This window comes from Eurypyga helias, unplaced genomic scaffold, assembly GCF_000690775.1.
Source record: "Eurypyga helias isolate BGI_N326 unplaced genomic scaffold, ASM69077v1 scaffold14256, whole genome shotgun sequence".
In the NCBI taxonomy this organism is placed as follows: Eukaryota; Metazoa; Chordata; class Aves; order Eurypygiformes; family Eurypygidae; genus Eurypyga; species Eurypyga helias.
In genome coordinates, this window is record NW_010257304.1 from 21,914 (window position 1) to 41,751 (window position 19,838).

Genomic DNA, 19,838 nt, shown 5'->3' on the forward strand with positions numbered 1-19,838 from the left:
AGAGTTTAGACCTGTCATCCAAGCCGGTCACATCCTGTATACATTTGTCTCAAGGCCAAAAAAGCAAAAGTGACATTTTTCTAGGTCAAATGGGTGACCTGACATGTTGAGAAGTTGCATTTTTAAGGAAATATCTGGAGCTGTGAACTCTCCCGTATTGGGTTCCGCGATTAACGAGTTAGTCTAGCAGAGCAAACTAAAAAGCTGCATGCAGGTCCCTCAGGCAAGCAAAACACTTCCGCGTGCTCTGCCAAACTTCTGCCTCCCTGGATGAAGTCTGTACCGGGCAACGAGGGGGTCTGCCACTGCAGGGGGAGTTCAGCGCGCTGGGGAACGAAGAGGAGATTCCTTTGCCCCGCGGAGTTTCCAACAAGCTGTTCAGCAGAAAAAGCATACTGCCAGAGGAGTCATCTTGGTACAGCTGTCACCTGCTTTGGCGTTGGATATGCACAAACCTAGGCCTGTGGGAAAAAGCGTGACCACAGCTTTAAGTCTTGCTAGGGAGAACACACCTCTGCCTCACCCTATAAACCCAGCAGTTTCCCAGTGGTGGCAGTATCACCAGAGCTAGTCACCCCATCAGAAACGTTCACCCACGTCAGAACTTCTGCCTCAAAACACTTGCCAGGGTATGTCAGGATATGAGAAGAGTGAGATACCTGAAGGGAGCCCCAGTTTTGTTCAAGATGGGCTTCAGCTGCAGACTTGCTCTGGCTGAGATCACTCAGGGAGCAGGGACACAATCTACAAAGGGCACAGACCTGTACCTGAAGCAAAAACCGGAAGGTAAAATAAACTTACTTGCCACAGAAGTCCTTGTGAATGGCACGGAGAACAAGTAATAAGTCGGGGTGTGCCTGTAGCCACTTCTCCACCATATTTGGGTGTCTGGGATCAACTTCCAGAAACACGCTCCTGAAAGGACACATTTGGGAGTAGAAACTGGGGAGGTGCACACATAATAGGTTGCAAAACTAAGAAAAATTAAGGTCTGTCTTTCTGGATGACTCCCAGCAGTGCAGAAAATGGGGAGGTGAGCAAACACACTGCAATCCAATAATCCTAAAACAGGTCACAGCTGTTCACTGAATATGCAAATCCCAAGTACTTCCTTCAGGTGGAGAAAATGTTGGTCCTGGTGGGAATTCTCACAGTATCCCTCCGCATGAGCGGTTAAACCTTGGCACTGAGATGCGAGGAGCCCTTCTGAACCCCATGCAGAGACACCACCAGCTCCCTTTTCCTGTGGTCCCCAGAGATGTAAGGCCAGAATGAAGCTTTAAGGTGCAAACACGTGAACACTGAGCACTGGACTGGCAGCGTGAAGTTCCTCTGTGTAAGCAGGGTGACGTTAAGTCCCCATGGTGAGAGTCAAAGTACGAGTCACTACACACATTTTCCCATAGTGAATGTCTCCATAAACCAGTTATGAGACCGCCACCAGCAGTCAGACCATAAAGCCCTAGACACGGGACTGTGCAAAGGAGAGAGCAGCAGGGATAAGGAAACTCCTCAGCCAGCCTCAGCCAGTGCATCAGGACTAGGCCAGGACACTGCAGGGCTATTTCCACCGCTGCTGCAGCCAGGGTTTCTGACGCTGAACCATTTGAGTCTCCGCTCCCACGAGGAGGCAAACTACCCTAGCTTACAGGCACGTGGGGATGATGTAACTGGTTACAGCCTGTGACAGCGCAGCAAGATGCAAGTTTAACAGGCTAAGGACAGAGGCCAAGCCCCAAGCATATGCTCTCCTGAGAATTCCTAAAACATCCCACACTGAATACTCCCTATAAATTCACCAGACTAACTACAGGCTGGGTGTGGATCTCATTCCTGATCTTAAAAAACTTCCACCCCTCAGCTGGGGCTCCACCTCATAAAACAAGCAAAAAGGGAAGGAAAAAAACCCAATCCTAACAAACAACCCCACGGGACCAATCTCTGCTGCTGGGAAGTTCTGAGGAGCATTTTCTGCTTTTGTGGTCATGCAAAGATGAGGAATAAATCTTTCAGCATGCAGTATGCCTCCCAACATTCCTTCCTCTTCTCAGAGCAGCAGATTTTCAATGACCTCTCTTAACGCTGATGTCAGCAATTTTCAACAGGGTATGTGAATGCCCTGGCACAACAGACTTTTGGGTATCAGTATGTTGATCTTTAAGCACTAAATGGATCCCACGTGACAGGGAATAAGAACAATCAGTCTTGAGTATTAACCATGGAGAAATTTAACATTTAAGAAACTATCCCTAGCCGGTCATCTTTCTCCTGGGATATTCAGCATCGTATCCTGGCACAATAAGCAAGTTTCCCCTAATTAAAGGGTGGAGGGAAGTAGAGATCTACATCCATTCTCACAGAGTTATACACTGCTTCTCCTTCATCAGTCATTCTGCTTAGAAAGCTTCCTTTTTTCCACTCTCCCTTTCTCTGCTGCTCTTTTTTCTTCCTGTTGCTGCTTTGACCTTTAAAGATTCTCACTTCACTAATGACTGAAATACCACCACTAGTCAAGGAAGGCCCATATCCTTTATTAACCAATTTCAAGCTAATTTGGCTTATACACATGACATTTTTTAAACTGCTGTTATTAGATGGGGCAGGGATGGGGGAAACAGACGGACATTTTCCTACCATTTTCCCTCTGTACCTTCCTGTATGAAAAGGAAACAGAAGTTATAGAAGTGAATGGACAAAAGACATGAAATTCCAACAGAGAACAGTTCTTACCCAGAATCCTTCAGAAGAGAAGGAGCCAGAGCCAGAATTGTTTTGATAACTCTCATCCCATCATCTCCCCCATCCAGTGCATCAAGGTCCTCATAGCTGGAATATGGGAATAAGACGACATTAGCAGTAATTCTTGCGGTATAAGCAACGCCCGTGATAGTGCAGTGCACCCCACTCTGTGGAGAAAGATGCCCCTAACACCCCTGAACTCCAGTGCTCCTACAGCCAGGGACAGCACTCCTAGCTCTGAGGTAAAATGCAGGCAGTGAGAAGGCAGCTGCCACTAGGCTGAGAAACTCCTTGTTGAGCACAAGCAGAAAGCATCCCCTCAAGTCCCCTGGAACATGCCGGGGTACACAGTGCCAGCACATGGCTCTGTTCTCCCTGTGCTAGCTGGACAGCAAGGCATCACTGGCTTTATTTCAACCATGCCACCAGCCAGGTTGCACTGCCTTCTAACCTAGTACAGCAGATCAGGAATCTGCTTTTTGGAATCTGCTCTGACGCCTGTCTTGCACGGGGTGGGCGCAGGGCTTTGTCTGACAGGCAGACAGAACCAGCACACGCGAAGTACATTCACATCCCAAAAGAGCTTATTCATGTTTGCATGGGTTTGTTGGCTTAAGCTAAGTATTGGGATGAGAATGGGCCACAGCATTTCCACCCAAGGTGGTTTTTTCCATCACAAAAAGCTGCTCAGATTGCTTACACTTCTTTTCATAAACTCACACAAATAAGCAGGGGCAGGTCTAACAGGAAGAATGTTCTGAAATGGTTTTGGAATGGAAACTTGGTCATTTCAAAGTGCACGCTTTTTCCTTTTGCGTAAGTATTTAAAATACTTTGACACCGTTTCATACCTGTACGCAGTTATCAAAGTAGCACTATGTTATTATATACCATAGAAACACACCTACCCCACGTACACGGGTACTACACTTCTATGTTCTGTGTGCAATTGTGTGTAGTACAGGGAGGCAGACAGAAGACCTTGCTTCAAGGAGAAGAAAAAGCCATTTGCTTACCGGAGGATTTCTGCGTCCAAGGAAGCCATGTCTTCATGGAAGACATAGGGGGGGTTACTGACTATGAAGTCTATGGGGCCCCAGAACAGCAGCTGCTTGGCAGAACCTAGGAAAGACAAAGAGTCACAACCAGCTCTCAACCATAGCAATCTTCCGTATAAGCTCAGTGTCAAAATCCCAACCAGGAAACTCTCTCTCCAAACACAGGCCCATGTGTGTTTTGCTCTGCTTTTGTCTGATAAAATTGTATCCCATTTCTTTTTGAGCTAGCCCCTGGCCTGCTTGCTCTCCCACCTTGATGCACGAGTGACACAAAGCTAAGCACAGGCAACGTATCATTTTTCACACCAACAGCCCCGCTTAGCAGAACACATTACAAAGCACAGGGACCTTGATGCTCTGGAGCTCGGTGCCCATCTGAATCTAGAACAACAACTGGAACTTGAGAGAGCCCACTTGGGAGCTCAGACCAGCTGCCATGATGCATATCCTTCCTCCTGCCAGAGCTGCAGAAGGACATCTAACGAGTGAGAGAGCTAGGCCTTCGCAGCAGCATCAACCACCTAATGGTTTGCTCTTCTGCAGGTTCAGCTCACTGTGCTCATGCTGTGTCTGGACTGAGACATAACAGCCCTGAATGAGACAGACGTCACCACTTGAGTGTGGCACTGTCCTCAGGCCAGCCTCTTGGCACAGCGCTTGGCCATGCAGGTGCCGTGCCAACACGGCTCCGTGGCTGTTGGCCTGCAGCTGGCTGGCTTACCGCTGCTTGGAGTCTGGGCAGCGCAAACTCAGATTTGCAGGTAGAAGACTGTGCAGACACGTATACAGTGTCAAAAATAACAGCGTCAGAGAGGTGCACTGATCAAGCTCCAATGCTGGAGCTTCGGGCTCCACAGCTCCTGGCTAAGAAACAGCTAAGTAGGTATCCACCTAACTGGATAAATCTCACCGAATTGCAGTTTTAACTGGTTTCAGCCTGATTTAGGGAAGACAGCAGGTAACATTCCCTGGTTCCCATAATTTCAGATTAATAAAACTGGTCTTTTAATCCAAGGTCTGGATTAAATCTGGGCTCCAACATCAATGGAGAGACAGGTATATACACACTTATCTAAAGCATCCATGTCAGACTGGAATGAGTTATCCTGTGTACATATTTGCCTCTTCCAACACTGTGCTCAGGCACAACCTTTAGACACCTAAAATCAGGAACAATTCCCCTTCTGGTGCAGTCAGGGACTTCTCTCAACTGATCATCTAGCCTGGAAATCTCTGACAGGAAAAGTTTCACTGGCTCACTTCTTACTGACCTCTTTCTCTATTAACTTCAACACCTCCCTGACCCCTGCATCCCAAAGGGGTCCCTTGGCATCCCTCATGCCTGCCTCCCCCCATCAAAGTAAAAAGGGAGAAAGATAAGGGGATTAAAACAGTGAAAAGAGTTACTGTATGAAACGTCTTGGTGGAGGATGTGGATCCTGTCCTGGAGTTGCAGCCTGTAAAAAGCCAGATGCATGAAGAGAAAGAAGAAAGATTAGGAGGCATGCTTGCGTAGATTCAGGAGCAGCACATTCTATAAATAGATCATTAAGTACCACACCTCCTATCTGACACACATATATCCTACCCCACTGACTGCAGCTGGATTCCTCTCAAAGTGCAAGGGAAGTTTAGGATCTGCTCTCCCCCCCATGAACAACATCCAAAGCAACGAGCACACTGTGCACCCATGCTGATTCCAGGGGGCAGCTGTATGTATCACCCTTTGCCATGCAGAGAGCAGTAGTCCCTCACCCTGCTGCACATCAACTACATCTCCAAGGCCTCTCCCAGGTGAGCTGACCATCACTGGAAAAAACCCCAAACAAAACCTCACAACAGAATCACCTGCTTGATATACATAAACTTGCTATTTTAAGTGGAGACAATATGCTCATGTTTGCCACCCTCTTTCTCGAGCCCCTTTGATAATCTAGATCTTAACAGTGTTCTGGCATCGGGGTGCATTTTCTAGGGATCTTTGGATCTCATCTCACATGCCAGTGTTAAGGTGACGAGACGTTACTGCACACTACCAAGAGGCCAGCACATGCAGCGCAGCAGAACCCCTGTGCCAGACGCAGAGCTTGGAAAAGGGACTCCTTCAGGAACAGCTCATGCACAGGCTATACAGTACAATGAATTTAAAATACACACTAAGATCTCTCAGATGCCAGTTGCCAACTCATCATCTTTCTTGCCCTTGACATCTCTGTACACGTTAATTGGGAAACACATGTTATGGTCAGTGCCTTTCCTTCCTAGCCAGAGGTTCCCAGGGTGCTCAGCCCAGCAGAACCCCTGAAAGCACTAGAAAACGCAAACACCTCTCCTTTACCTCCGACAACTGAGTGAGTAAGCATGCTGGCTTGCTATTTTTAAGAAACAGGTCTATAAACACATTGGTATTTCTTAGGGAAAAGGCTTGGCCAAGATTCTAATCTGACTCACTGCACTAATCCAAGGTAGAACAGCCTTGAGACTGCCAGACTGCCACTACATGGTGTGCCACTCTGTCACAACCTGGCATGATCCGTCCTTTGCTGCCAGCCCACTACGGAATATGCCCCCTGCCAGGGGAAAATGTTTAAGGGGATTGTTGTCTCAACTCTTAGGAATCCTGAGCGAACTTCCCTTGATGCTCCTGGGACAGGAAAGAGAGGTCAGTCTGAAAGCAGCCTTGGTATCTGGTGACAGCCTGATACTACAGGAGAGGTTGCAGAAACAGAGTGAGACAACAAGGAAGGAACAGAGAACAAGAACTCTAACTTCTCAGCTACATGGTCCACCCACCAAAATCCCTCTCTCTTCTCACCAGGTTTGCCTCTGGCTTTTGTGAAGACATTTGAGCAATGTCAGAGGAAGAACACTGCAGATTCAGAAAAACCAGGCTGGTCAGGATCTGCTAGTGGAGCAAGACTCCAAGCCTCCCACAGGAGATGTCGTTCCCTGACCAACAATGGCACACTGAGGGCGCACGTTCCCCCAACTCCTGTCTCCTCAATTCAGTCAACATCTGGAGAAAACAAAACTGCCCTGCTCTTCCCAGCATGTTCTCTCCTCCCACGAGAGACCCACCACACTCCCAGCTCTTTGTTGCAACACCTCAGGGCTCCCTGTGTGGTTCACGGAGCACGCTGCCTTATACCCAAGCCCTGCTTGCCTCTGCCGAGGGCCTACGGTCCCACCCTGTCAGCACACACAGGTGTCGACAAAGGGAGGGATTCCTGCACGCCTGCCGTGTGCCCAGATGGATCAGTCACCAGGATTGGTTCAGTGACAGCAAGGCTCATCTAAGCATCTAGAGCACACAGCTGTGATAAGGAAGCTCTGGAAAGAGAGCAGGAACCAAGCTGGCTTCAGTCAAGCAGTAACACAGCTTATCCTACTGGCTGCTCTCCCAAGAGCTACAGGGCACCATGCCACGGGCAAGATCACAAGGACACAATGAAAACATCCATGGAGAAACAGGAGGTTCTCTGGCATTGCATTTACCCTCCCTCAGCCACTCTTGAGCCAACAAGCAATGTTAATAACAAGTCTATTTTTTCCAGATGCCAGAGCAATGATCTACCAAGGAGGCAAAGATCTGGCCTGCTTCATTCTGTGTGTGAAAAGCTGCAACAGAACATGGTTTGACACTGCACGTTGTACTGAGTTTGTGTGGCAAGGGGTTGGTAGCGGGGGAGCTCCCATAGGAGGCAGCAATAGGAATCCTTCCTGAGATTACTCTAATTAATGCCCAGGGCCCAGTGGGTTCTGAGGATGTGAATACATAGTAGAGCTCTGTACCTCTTACAATGTCTCCAGAGACTGGGGACCTGGACTCAAAAGCATACAGCGATTCCAGCTCTGGTGCTCGCTGTGTTAGTGATGGTCCTGAATCGCCTGGGTTAAGAAAAACCACCTAAGGAAGCAGTGCCACTAGGAAGGACAAGGTCAACCAGATACAGAGCTGTTCTGCCTTCAGACACAAGACACTTGACTCACGCAGGGGGTTGGACTAGATGGCAGTTAACGGTCCCTTCCAACACAAACTCTTCTGAGATTCAGCAGCTCTGAACATCCAACCACAGCACAGATGTCGTGCAAGAACACGGAACCCAGCAGTATCATTCTCACCAAACCCAAGACTGCAAGGAGGATGCTGAGGGATACCACACTAGCATGTCAGGGTGAAGGTGCTATGTGAGTGTGCAAACATCTACCCAGAGGAGCAATGTCAAGCACAGCAATAATGATACCAGGAGCCAGAGAAAGGTTCAGGCTACACTTGTCCTTGACCTCCTAAGTGACACACACACTCTTGCTACCTGCTGACTTCAGTTTCCCAAGTTCCCAGAAAGGGATAAGAGCAGTTACCATGAAACACTTGGAAAACTCTAGAAAGACAGAGAGCACGAAAGTACTACTGTTTTATTTAGGCTGCTGCCTTTGCAAAGCACTTTCCCAAGTCAAAGGAGAAAATATACTCTGGTAAATGTAAGCATTTTTTTTTTTCCCTTACACGCTTTAGGAGCTCAATCTAGGGAAACCGGGAAAACATTCCCTGATTTCCACTGGCATAAATGTGAACCACAAGCCCAAATACAGAGGGCTCTTAATCTTTCTCAAACAACAATTTACAAAAAATGGGTAATATGTGGGCTCGTACCTATGTGCATTCTCCCTGGTGAGATCCACAGCAGCCTTCTCTTTATCCACAGCTATCACCTGGCTCTGGGACAGGAAAAACAACAACAAATAAGTGTTACGACATCAAGGTTCCTGAGCAGGCATGCTCTGCCAAAAGGGACATGCAAGATAAGAACTGACAATCCACTGTTCACTCTTGGCTCCTAAAACAGATAGTTCAGGCCACTGATGGGATCACGAGTCACTTCTCGTACGGCCGCGAACGTGACAGAAGGCACTGTGATGCTGCCAGCCGCCTACCAAAATAGACAGGCTTCTGACTGAACCAACTCAGCTGGCAACAATGGAGTCACACTGACTCCCATCACCTGATACGTTCACAGCTTCTAGTCAGACTCGATGCTCTGGCTAGTCTGGGGTAGACACAGGTTAAAGGAAAATCATGTCCTAGGCTTCTTCTCTCCAGTGCGGGGAGAATCCTTCCAGCATTACCACCACCACTTGGACAGAGGTTCTGGCATTTTCCACCTGTTACGCAGACACCTTTTGCCTAGTTACCCCACTACACTCCTTACACCACCTTCACTGTGTGTATTGACTGCGCATACTTGACTGCGTGTCAAGTATTTGAGAGTTCTCCAGTGTAACATTAAGAGATGGGACTACAAGGTCAGAGATCTGTTTGACCTTCCATTCCACCTTGGGAAAAGTGCAGGCAAAGGCCTGACCTGCTTTTGCTTTGCCTGAGGTTTTTTAAAATGTAGATGTTAGTAAGTATTTACATACAGGAAGCAGTCTTAAAGAAACTACTTCGAATCTGGAGATGATGGTGTGATCAGCCACCATTCCTAGGAGGATTAATTTCACAGCTTGAGACTAGCACCCACGCACATGAAGCTAACCCTGAAGGTGAAGGAGACAGCTGAGTCCGTGAGTGAAAAGTTGCTGCTGTTTTCTCAATACCTCAGTGCCAAATTCTGCCTCAAACACTAAAGAGATTACACAGAGTGTAAACTCCATTTAGCTGTCAGTGTGGCTACCAGGAACTCTGATCAGTCAAGGCTCCTTATTTCTCTGGGCACGGTAGTTTGTGTTAGTCAGCTGGAAAAGGACTGTTTTCAGCTACGGGGACAGACTGACACAGTTCTTCAGCAGGCAAGGAAAAGAGCATGAAGTACAGCTCAGGAAATCAGAGTAATTACACTCTGAAGTCATGAAGCTGAAGTGTTAACCTTATCAGGTCACTGGGAGGAGGAACACGGGCACCAACCTCTAATTCTCACATACCACGTCTTACACTTCTACAAGAGGAGGGGCTGCCCACAGCAATGCTTGTTTGCAAGAAGGTCTGCAGTTCTGAGGAAAAGGGAGTATCTTTCCCTTAACCACAAGTGATGAGATCTGGGATTCATTTCTCTCTCTGTTTACCAACAGTATCTCAGTAAGCATGTTACATGCCACAATAATCAGGGGCAAGGGCTTTGGCCACCCAGATCTCAGTCCCCTTCCTGCTCTTCTCACACTGTTGAAAAGGTGTGGGCTGTTATTAGGGAACAAGAGACTTAAAACCAGTGGCTTGACAGTGTGACATATGCTTGTCATATTGATCCCAAGTACTGACACTTCCGTGGTAATCCCTTCCCTGTATTCATTTAGCCTCCAGTCTCCTAGAGACAAGATCTTTCGATTCACTGCAAGGTGATCTTTAGAGATGACCGCCCCATAAATTCAACTAACAGAGCGTGTGCCCATGCCTCAGTCCCTCTTCTCCACAGCCCCGGATATTAGCTTAAACCCACACCCACGAGTGCTTTAAGCTAAGGTGATTAATAGCGAACCGTGACAGCTGAAGAATGAGCACATTTGCTTCTTTCATTCTGACTATGTCTCTGCTACTCCTGCAGATAGCTGGGCAGAGCAATTCCTACATAACCCTCTTCTACCCAGCATGAGCTTGCAGAGCCTGGCTGGCAGAGACCTTAGCTGCCAAAGTCCCAGCAAAGCAAAGAAGTTTGTCTGTGAAGTCTCAGTGCACACCTAGTAGAGTGGGATTGTCCTGTACCACAAGCACTGAAAAAAGCTCACCTGTGGCAGTTTGCACAACAGACTCAGAGAAATTGCTCCAGAGCCACAGCCAATCTCCAGGATGACAGGATCAGGGGCAGGAACTGGGAAGCAGAGGCTTGAATTCTTCTCACATTTCCGAGATTCTTCCTCCACAACTAAAGAGATGATATCCTGGCAAAGGAAAATACCAAAAAAGATCTCTAAGGGAGCTGTTTTGACTCACACCTTTGTGGTCTGAGAACTGGAGCTTAAATTTCTGGGCTCTGTGGCCCAATAAAATGTATTTTTGTGGCTGATTTTTAAAACACAGATGACAGCAATGGAACTGACATGTCACAAGTCAGCTCTATCTCCCCCACAGGATGCTTTGATTAGTAACCAAATCCTCAGGATACAATTTCCCACAGATCCTCTGAAATCTTCCAGCACTGTTGGTAAAAACAATAACCAAACAGCTGGAGCACATTATCTTCTGCAACATCATTTTATTTACTCCAAAGATTCTAGCTTTCAGAATTTGTAAGCTTCAAAATTGAAGATTTCTACACTGTCTTGGTACAGTATGTAATCTGGAGGCAGAGGTACAGCGCCTAACAGCATCTAAACCAATAATCCAACCTGCAGATGAAAAGCAAAGGCAATGAATTGCTAAATGCCCCAAACGAGCAGCTCCCTGCATGGATTTCAGATTGTGGACTCCTGCTGCATTTTGCTGGTATGAAGTCACATGGAGAAGATTTTCAACCACGCTCCCGAATCCGTATGCACCTCTGCTTTTGCCGCTGCTGCCTCCTCCCTCTCATCAATCTCCTCTTTTTAAAATCCCTTTGCAATTTCATATAAAATGCAACACAGCAGGAGAGGTCTCAAAGATACACAGCTTAAGGTTTGTGAAAATGAATGACTAGCTACAAGAGAAAGCACACACATGCCTCCCTCAGACTGCAGCATGAACTTCCCTTGTAATTCACCAGAGAAATCTGGAAGACAGAAACCTTGTAAACACTGTGAATGCATCAGCAGCTTCAGCAGGTGCTCACGACCCCCTGCAATCCTTGTGCTTCCATGGCACCACAGTACAGAAGCAAGTATCTTACTGCCCCAGGCACTCCCACGACAGCCAGGTTATTTCACTTGAGAGGTCTGCTCTTGCATCTCGCCTGTACATCCAGAAAGCTTAACACAGTTTACAAAGGATAATTGGCTTGATTTTGCCACCAGCTAAAAATGAAAGACATTTCCAGGAAAATTACAGGCATTCAATTTTTACAAGGAATCTTGCATGTTCCTGGCATAAGCAGGAATATTTAAAAGCAACACGTCCTGGCAGGTAGGTCAGCTTCTATTTAGTAAAGCAGTGGCCTTTTTCAGGAGCCCAAAGTGGGCAGGCTTGTTCATAAGAGCACAAGCCCTTCCTTGGATCTACTGCCGTAAGCAGGGTGCAGTGTAATAGACGCCTTGTGCAAAGCTGTAGGTTTTGTGAAGGCCTTTGCTGCTGTAAGCCATCCTGCAGGGTAGGCCAACTGGCAACTGCAGTAAGGAGGGCGGGAGGCAGGATGCAAACAGGTATAAAAATGGAGTGTTAGGGCAGATGAGTTTCAAGGAAACATCCCTGGCAGCAGAGTGCCTGAGACAGGCTGTGTCATGGTGTTTTCTGAGGTTTCCCACAAGACCCGAACTGCTTTTAAGCATATCAACGCACTGTGCCCCTGCACGCGAGCACACACCCAGTGCTTAGAGAAGAGGAGTGAAGCTCGCACCCCTTCCCAGTCCAGGATGGAGAAACAGGCATGTGCCAACACTGTCTGGGCCTTGCAAAGCCAGGCAGCCTTGAACTACTCTGTTTTAACAGAACCCTTTGCCTGTTGATTCCTCCTGCTCAAACAGCCTCAAACCATAAGCAAAAAGGAAAGATTTGGTTTATCTGAACATGTAAGCACTCTGTATTTCTTCCAGTAACATTACTACTGCTTCAGATCAGCTTGGCTGAGCCTTTGCCATTCTCAATTGAGCTGTGTTGGGTTTTGCTGCTTTTCCACTATCCTGACTCTGCCAGCAAGAGCCTTTGGGGAGCCAGTGCTTCCTCCACTTGCTTCAGGCTCCCTTTCACAGCCACAGCCTTTTGGGACATTCAGGGCCTTTTGTAGGAAAAGGCACCTTCAACTGTTTTCACTGTTTGCTCTCAATCTTCTCCAGCCATTGAGCTGGAACGAGCCAGCAATGACCATGCCTTTGCTCACCAGATCCTTGCTGACAACAGCCCTTGTGCATCTCCGGAGCGTGCTCTCTGCCCTCCACAGCTTCCAGAGCGCCCCAGAGACGAGCTCTGCTGTGCTCACACCCCACAGCCCAAGAGAGAACAAGCAGCAGCCCACGGGCTGGAGGGCACTATTCTGAGAGGCCTCTCTCGGAGCATCTCTTCACTGCTAGTCTGTTCCTCGGCCAGGCATGAGGAGCCGCGCTGCAATGCCCTGCTCCGGTTACCGCGCCGCTACTGGCACTGCGCTCCTAAGGGAGTCCTGCTAACAGCTCCAAACCCACATACTCCTTGCTGCTCCTCCGGGATTCCTTCCCTAGACAATTACGGAGGAAAATGTTCTTACAGGCTCCCAACAGGACAGTGGGACACCAGTAGAGGACTACTAGCGCTCGGATAACAACAGGGGAAAATAAGCACCTTATCTACCCACTTTTGTGGGAAAATGGCTTTTGCTTTTCTGCTGACAGCTCCAGACAAATCCGTCTGCAAACACATCTGCAGCGGAGACAGCCAGAGACTGCAACCGCAGCTGGTTTGGGGAAGCAGGTGCTGATGATTCCAAGACCACAGAAGAAGAGACACCGAAAAAATTCTGCTTGGCCATTAAATCACACGTTTAAATACCAGTCATTTCTGGTCACTTACAAATGTTTCCAGGAAATCTCTACAGTAACTCAGAAGAACCATCTGTCTCCGGGGCTGATCACAGAGTAGCACAAGTTACTGATTACAAACGTCCAAATGTAACTTCCATATGGTAGAACTATTGTCACCATTTATTAACTTCCTCAAGGTTTATCATCAGTAATCTCAAGCTTGGAGGTTTTAGTGGAACTTCTACGTTACACATTCCCCAGTGGAAGTATTTTTAGAGTCCTTGCCAAAGCCCCTGTTCACATATGACTGACTTCAGTCTTCACCACAAGTATATTAAAAAAGGGATGCTGGTATTACTCAGGCTTTCCATCCCACTTCCTGACCCCCTTGCCTTACTGTCTTGGTTATTTCATATATTCTTACTGAGATAGAGGCTAGTTCTCTCCTAATACATGTTAGTCATAACACTTCAAAATTAAAAGATATTAAAAAATAATGCGATGACTTAAAGAAACTACACCCTTCCCCAGACATTACTATCTCACTACAATCAGGAAGTTCAATAACTATGAAAAGAAATAATTTCCAAAATAAACTCGATTGACAAGCAAAACAGAATATGTATTCTAACTGGAAAATTATGAGATAAAAAAATTACTAGTACAGATTATTCAATCTTGAATTAAATCTGCAGTCATGTATGTATTAAAAGCAAGAAGTAAAGACAAAACAGAATGTACTGGAAAAAGACATTCTGTAATTCTGAATTAACTGGCTGTGATACCATGGTCCTTCACTTGCAGCTTTCATGTGAAAACCACACTTCCCCACCATCTGCAGGAGTCAGGAAAACCCAGCAACCACGACACGGTGTGGCCAGCTCACCCGCTGCCACTGCCACTAGGCTTCCTTACAGAAATCAGGAGTGGTTAAGCTACCCAAAATTGTTTTGAAACATTATTTTTCAGATTAGTCTTAGCATTTTTCATCTTTTAGCAAGCAATCGAGGTGAAATCTGTGCTTCTCCAAGCACACCCTCATCTCCAAGACGTCACCAATGGAAACTGATGAATGATGGCACTTTGCAGAACACAGCAGAAATCACCACTTTCAAATCTCATCTTGGGAGACCAAGTGTTTCTGGCCATGCATTACAGTGTTCACAGGGACTACAAAATGCCCTGCAAGACAGACATTCCCTACCTCTGTCCAAGAATCCAACCAGAGCCACAGCTGGGGAAGAGCGAAGCGCTAGAGACGTCAGTCCCAGACATACAGAAGCTGGGACAACAGCAGATGCCCAAAGGCTGTGGTATTTCTTGTGTAGGATGTCCCACATCTTCTCAGACTGAACAAACATCTGCTCATATAATGCCATCACTGCTAAAAGTCATCTTAACCGTCAGTTCGATCGCCAGCTCTGAAGTTCGAGAGGTGAAATTATAAAAATTCCACTAGGAAATAAAACACTTCAGCAGCCTAAGTAATAAACCTTTGGAAGCTGTTGGGTAAATTCTCCGCAACCTGGCACTCTCCACTGAAATGGCAGGCTGTGTAAAAGGGCTTACCTTCACTTACACCCTTTACACAGAGAGGGAAATGTCCCTTACTACAGAAAAACGCTGTTTTGGATAACACGAAGACTTGACAATCAGTCTTTTGTCTTTATAACAGCAAAACATGGAAAAACGAGTTGGCTTGCTCAGGTGCCTTGTCCCTGCACAGGCTGAACACTTCAGCACCTTTCACACGTTTATCCTCACAACTCCCACTTTCCAGATGAGCAAGTAACACAGTGACCATCCCAAATTCATGGATGACAACTATGGCAGAGCAGAGCATTGGACCCAATGCTCCAGAAGCCTCACCCGCACCCTTCCAAAGACACCACTTTTGATGGTGGAAACAGGGCCCCCAAACTCCAGTTAAGAACAGGCAGGCACACCATTGTGTGAGGGCAACAACTGACCTCCTGCAGAAAAGCAGAAGGCACGGAGATTGGAACCAGATTCCCACATCATCTAAACAAAGAGCACTTGGCTGCTCTTGAATCACCTCTTTGTTTTTATTGTTGCAGATAAAAAATGTAAATATCTTTAAAAAAAAATAATCCAAAGTGCTGTATTAAGGAACAAGTAAAATCATAAATCCATACAGCACCTTAGAAATGTGACCCGATTCCCCAGTGCCCCCCCGCAGGCTAAGCAATGGACAGGATGAAGGCCCAACTGGGGAGTTATTTCAACACAAACTATCGCTTACAGTATGTGTCATTATGGTCAGCAACAACACAGCTGACACTAAAATCCTGCTAACCAGTGCTACAGGTGCTGGCAGAACTACTTTCATCCTGGAGCCCCGTGTACACGTACATGGGTGTATACGTGGTGTTTGTGTCAGGGTGGGGAAATGAGACATTTCCATCTTTTCTCCCCTAGTCTGTCCAAAAAGCTCTTTCCCCCAGCAAAAGCCACTTTTAGAAAGAGCGGAGGGACGGAACCGAATGGCAAACAGACAAAACCAGAGACAACGAAAATCCTTTCCCTGCTTTTGCTAGCAATGGCGTGAAGGTGGAAGGGAAGGAGGGGCCTGGACAAGGCTTGGGCAGCCCCCATGACCCTGAGCTGTTGACATCTGCTTGCAGGGGCAGATTGCCCATTTCAGTCAATAGAGAGGTGCACAGAGACGTTCCAGCAGCAGAGAGGAAGGGCTAGAAGTCGCACAGAAAGGTGAGCTCAGTAGCTACCTTCCCTTGGAGCAAACCTTCTCCACAGCGTGCAGGATTGCCATGTGCCTTTCGGGGGCACAGCAGCAATGCCGTGCGCTCCAGAGCCTATCTGTTAGGAGCAGACAGCACAGCAGTCAGGGCAAGAGCCTAGGCTTAGGAACAGGGCCAGCTCACTGGTCGGCAGTTACTAGCGTGACTAAATCCCAGTCTCTCCACATGCTCCAAACGCCTCTTGCACAGCAATAACCAATGAAGCCCCCGTTCTCCCCCTTTTTACAGGATTTTGTGCAAACAAATACTGAAGAGGATGTCAAGAGCGCCAGCCACCTCTGAAACCTGTGCACTCATGAGGGTGGTAAGTTAGGTGCAAAGTATCTGGAAGGGATTTTACACTGCACAGGGCTAGAGGTGATGCAGGCATCAAGTGACGGGTTTTCAGGGACCTAAATTCTGTTGCTTAGCACAATACGCAGGGAGAAGGTGGAATTATCTAGACTCTCTTTCCCAGAAGTGAAATTAAAAATCTACAGGGGAAAAATGTAGGACATCCCTGGGATGTGCCATATCACAAGGACACCTGGTCCTTACTCGTGAAGGAAGAGCCTGCAAGGACTAGAAGAGACCTATCACCTGTGGTACCATGTACAGGGGACACAAATATTTGCCTCCAATGCTACTTAATTTCCAGCACTCAGAGGTCCTCAAGCTTTTGTCTCTCAGCCAAGCCACTCACTGCCTGCTCTCACCTTGCGATTCCAGGAAGTCTTGTTTCACTGCCAGATTCGCTCTAAGTTCACGCTGTCATTTATTTGGGTTCCCCCCCCACATCTTCTCTGTTGAGTGACATAAACGCAAAACTCTGCGAACACCTCCAGCTTCCCGTGAGCCTCTGCCTCACCCTTCCACCCACAACTCCTGTCCCTCACCCCCCCTGGCACACACTCATGTTCTGACAGGTTCTTGGTATTACCCCCCCTCCCCGCAGCCAGGTCTCTAGTTCACTGTATTTCTTGGAACCGCAGCTGCACAAAGAAAGCACGAGGACAGCGTCTGCCAGCACCCAAACCGCGAGCTCCGCGGCTGCACAGCTCCAGCCAGCAGACGGTGCAGGGTCAGGCAGCTTTCAGCACCAAGGCACTCGGGAGGGAACAGCAGAGATTCTTGCCATGCAGCGGTGGCTACGGAGCTGCGTGAAAGCTAAGAAAAACAATGGGAGGGAGGAATGGGAAAGACAAGGGTGTAGGTCACAAACTCACACTGCATTCCCTAGAAGCACCCTTTTGTTGTGTCCCACATGCGCTGGGAAAGCAGGGAAGACATGACCCCAGGGGGTACGAGCCACGGTGGCAAGAGGCTCTATCTTCCCAAGCCAGCAAACAGGATGAGGAAAGCAAAAGGCACGTGAAAACCTGGGTAACCTCTCTGCTCCCACACACTTCCTGGGAATGTTTTACTTCTTTGTGTGCTTTCCAGAAACTTCTGTTCTCAGAATCCGGGCCTCTCCATAGAGCCTGATCTGCTATTAACCACATCACCCCTCCCCTCCTGTTTGTCCACTTGGCTGCCCAATCAGTGCGTGACAAAACACCAGGAAGCCAAGCTGGAAAGCCAACTCCATGGCAATGGCCATGGAAGTCAACTGCCACATTCCCTCTTTCCAAAACCAGGCCACCAAGGCAGCCCAGTGCTTAGTGGGCAGGCAGGCTACAGAGTTCCGTCCTGTGCCCTTCTGTCTGGCACTGTAGTAGGAAAACGTTGCACAAAGCCCATGAAACTCCCCCTGTACACATACAGAAAGCAAAACACCACAGAAGGAGCCATTGATCCTGAAAGAAAAGGTGGCTTTAGGCAGAAGCAATGACAGACAAACAGGTAAAGACACATCCATGCGGAGGGAGAGGTTTGGCTTCTCTGTCACACAACAGAAGCAGCTCCTGATTTGTCGGGGAGCGTGCCAAACCATTTCATCTGCTGGAGGAGAGGCTGTGACAGCACCCAGAAGGGACTTCACCGGAAGGCAGCAACCTCTGCAACCCATATGTGCCAGTGCCCAAGAGAAACCACCGCGGCTGTCACGCCTAAACTCAGCCGTGCCCCAGGGGAGCAAGAAGAGTGGATCAAAGTCACTCTAACATGGCTGTACCTCGGGTTTCCAGCACAAACCCCTACCTAGGCACGTCTCTCCAGAAGCAAGGCATTCTCTTTCTCTGCAGATACAGGATCTAGGCAGATGCACTGGTCCAGCTCGCTAATCCCTAGCTCCAAAATTCCAGTTACATGGATGTCTGAAAGGAGCTAGGGGTAGGAAATGTATTTGTTTTCCCTGTTCATGTGGGAATCCCCTCGAGTCCCATCCCTCCTGTTACAGCCACGCTATAGTTTGGTTTTCTGCTGTTCCACTCCTAAATCCTGCTCTAACTGCTGATGAGAGCTACTCAGATGAAACTCACAGAAATAGAGAGCCTCTTTCAACCATAAAAGGGCGATTAAAAGGCTAAAGACTTCAGAGACTTCTTTTAGGGCCAAAAAAACATAAAGGCATTAACAGCACGGAGATCTGTGATAACGTACTAGGAAAGTCTCTTTAAGTTAACCTGGGGAACAGGTTTGTGCATGACTTAAAAGAACAGCTGTTGCTTTCCCTGCCTTCACCACAAATTTTAGCTTTAAATTTACATTTTTGAGTCTGTCCTTGAAATCACCAGCTTGGAAGTAATCCTCTGCACTAGCACAGCCTTTTTGTCTTGCATAGGAAGCCAGGAGAAACTACTGCCATAGTTCATCTCTGCCAGTTAGCCAGGAACAACCCTGCTTTCTTCCTCCATTTCCTTTTGAGCAAGAAGTAGTCTGTCCTTGGAAAACATCCTGTCCTGATTTTAAAGTGGCCAGCAACAGACTCCTGCTAAGCTGTTTCAGTAATGAATTACAGTCTCTGTTACAGACGTGCACCTTTTCTTCTGGCCTGCATTTATACTGCTTATTAAATTCTTGCCTATGAAACCAAAGAGACTTCTGTTATCAAATTTCTGCTCCCTCTGCCAGGTAATTAACCCCTAAGCTTGTCTTTGATGAGCTAAACAGTCTTTTACAACAAGGTAGATTTTTGCAGCTGTTAATCCACCTACTGCTCCCAAATCTAGTTTTCCATTTCCTTCTCAACTTTTCTTATCTGTCAGTAACATAACTGGAGGTCATATTTTTGCAACTATTCCACTACGGCAGCACACAGAATATTTAATCCTTGCACTTGGCAAGCCCCTGTTCACACAGGCCAGGCACGTTACCCTGCTCGGCAGCCCACTGAAAACGGGCACGCGTGGTTAGCCAACATCTGTAACAGCCCCAAATCTTCCTCCAAGCTCTTCTGGCAGCAGAAGCCCTTCAGCCACAAGGCACAGGCTGCATTTTTTGTCTCTGCATATATGATCCTGTTAAACACTTGTGCCTAGCTCAAAGGGCAATTCCAACTGCTCTGCAGCAACACCAGGTTCCTTCATAATTCCTATTTCCCAGGCTCTGTGCCACAGCCCGCTTTCAGAAAACACTGTTTTCCTCCAACATACTGATAAAATATTGCCCATCATACAGGCAAAATTTGCTCTGAGTGAGGCCACAGCAGCAGCGCTCCAACCTTAGCACATTTGTTTAGAGCTACATTTTGACACACAGCAGTTAATTTTTGATCTATTAAGTAACGCCCTGTTGCATTTATGTTCAATAAACCTCATACTGTGTGAACCTCATGGAGTTCAAC

The 19,838-nt window shown here is 47.5% G+C and overlaps 1 protein-coding gene across 1 annotated transcript; it reads right to left on the reverse strand.

Moving 5' to 3' along the window:
- Positions 1-424: 424 nt before the first annotated feature.
- On the reverse strand, positions 425-10,670 carry HEMK1 (HemK methyltransferase family member 1; the record flags this gene model as incomplete). The annotated part of the gene is made up of 7 exons (XM_010153973.1): positions 425-461; positions 802-915; positions 2,731-2,826; positions 3,756-3,861; positions 5,205-5,254; positions 8,452-8,516; positions 10,518-10,670. Coding segments are annotated over 7 exons (621 nt in total), but the record flags the coding sequence as incomplete, so codon positions are not given.
- Between the last annotated feature and the right edge of the window lie 9,168 nt (positions 10,671-19,838).